The 1,989-nt window shown below is 35.6% G+C and overlaps 1 protein-coding gene across 1 annotated transcript in view; it reads right to left on the reverse strand.

Annotated features, from left to right (window-relative positions):
- LOC119582288 (midasin-like) overlaps nt 1–1,989 on the reverse strand; it is a gene marked incomplete in the record, with an annotated part of 28,200 nt that overhangs the window by 16,624 nt on the left and 9,587 nt on the right. The window contains 4 exon segments of the mRNA XM_037930506.1: nt 526–699; nt 1,019–1,195; nt 1,315–1,523; nt 1,746–1,986. Of these exon segments, the coding sequence (XP_037786434.1) occupies nt 526–699; nt 1,019–1,195; nt 1,315–1,523; nt 1,746–1,986 (801 nt within the window).

Below are 1,989 nucleotides of genomic sequence, written 5' to 3' on the forward strand. Positions count from 1 at the left end.
CCAAAAACCCTACAACTACAAAAATTACAAAAACTACAAAATCAATTCTATATTACTTAATAATTAATACACTATGACAAGCAATATATTTAAGTGACTATCCAGAGGAGAAATCTTCACATTATATATTTAGCTATATTTTTTACTAGATATTTTCAAATAATGATCTTTAAATAAACAAAACATATTCTATAATTACAAGCATTACAAGAATATGAATATTAAACGCCAATAAATATATTTATATTTCAATGAGTATAACAGTTGCAGAGGACACTTTATTGCAAAAATCAATATCTGCACATCCATAACATAAAACTACTCATTTCCTGTTTTGATGTAAACATATGAATTAAAAGTAAAAAATAAATGGAAAGATCACAAACAGAGACAATCATACGTGTGAGTGTGTCTATGACTGTGCATGCGTGCGTAATGAAGCAAATAGTATCTATTTTAGTAAGGAAATACTGTAGTAAACAGTAGTTTAGTTTAGTTTACTACAGGTAGTAGAAAAAGACCTACTGTCTTAATGGCTTCCACTTCCTCCTCCTCTCTCACTCTTCCTGCTAACACTAGGTAGCCTTCATCCACAAGGTGCTGGTTCCAATCGTAGTACTTGGTGGTCTGTTTTGGAGCGAGACGGTAACGCTCAGCCCAGCGGAACAGGTCACGAAGGGTGATAAAGGACTGCTTTCCCTGTTGGATTTAGGAGCAAGTTATCATATTGCTTTGCCTTTACTTATTTAATCTAAATATTACAGATATTACAATGATTAAGAGTATTTAGGGGACTGTTCCAAGAGTGCAAAGTAGAGCTATACATTGAAAAAAGTATCAAGGTGTCTATCAATATTATCTTTTGCTTTTGCTTTTTGTGGTATTACAAATACAAGTAACACCTAAGGCAAATCCTTGCTAAACTGTTATTAACACAACAAAGTGCTATCTCAATTTCAGCACAGATAAAACTGAAATGTCTGTGGCAATATGAATGATTGTAACTTTGCTATCTTACCTGGAAGACATTTGAACTCCTCCTCATGTTCTGTAATTCATGTAAGACAGCAACCATTTTCTTGCTGTAGGACAAAGGGATCTCACACCTCTGATGTAGGATTATCTCTAACTCCTGAGTTGGGATTTCCTGGAAGTGCAGCTCAACAAACCTGTTACGAAAAGCCCTGGACAAGACCTGAAACAAGCAGTAAAATCTAGTCAGAAAGGACAAAAACAGATTCATTATGTTATGTAACAAAACTGAAGAAAAGAAGACAAAAATCAGATAAGGAGCATTAACTCTAAAATACAAACCTTTCGACCACCATATAAACCTGGTGGGTTCTGTGTGGCAAACAGCATGAAATTAGGATGAGCTTTAATAGTTTCCTGTGTTTCTGGGATGAAAAGTTCCCGATTATCATCCAAAAGACGATTCAGTGCCTCTAGTACGTCCGTGGGGGCAAGGTTAAGCTCATCAAGGATAATCCAGTGTCCATTGCGCATTGCATTAACAAGGACACCTGAAAGAGTAATAAAGCTACTTTTGAGCCATCTCTTTATGCCCTTGAAATCTGAATGAAATTAATGGATAACAAAAAAAAAAAAGTAATAAGGCTCATGAAGAAGTACATAAATATAAGGAATTCTACACCAACAGCAGCAGCCTTATGTAACACTTCATACTATTCTGTTGATTTAGTACAAAAGTATTATTGACAATTTGAAAATTACCAAAAACTCACCATGCTTAAAAACAAGCTTTCCACTCTCATCTGGTGCATATGAGCCAACATATTCTTGAAGATCTGTGTGTTCATGATTATTGATACGGACACAAGTTGTTCCCGTGATCCGTGCAAGGTACATAATAAGGGAGGTCTTGCCAACTGAGGTCTCTCCCTGAAGCAGCACTGGAAACCTGCCAATGCTCACAACACGCACTATATCAAGCAGGTTCTTCTTCACTGTTTTTGTGATGATATACTG

Source organism: Penaeus monodon, chromosome 15 (genome assembly GCF_015228065.2).
Source record: "Penaeus monodon isolate SGIC_2016 chromosome 15, NSTDA_Pmon_1, whole genome shotgun sequence".
Lineage (NCBI taxonomy): Eukaryota > Metazoa > Arthropoda > Malacostraca > Decapoda > Penaeidae > Penaeus > Penaeus monodon.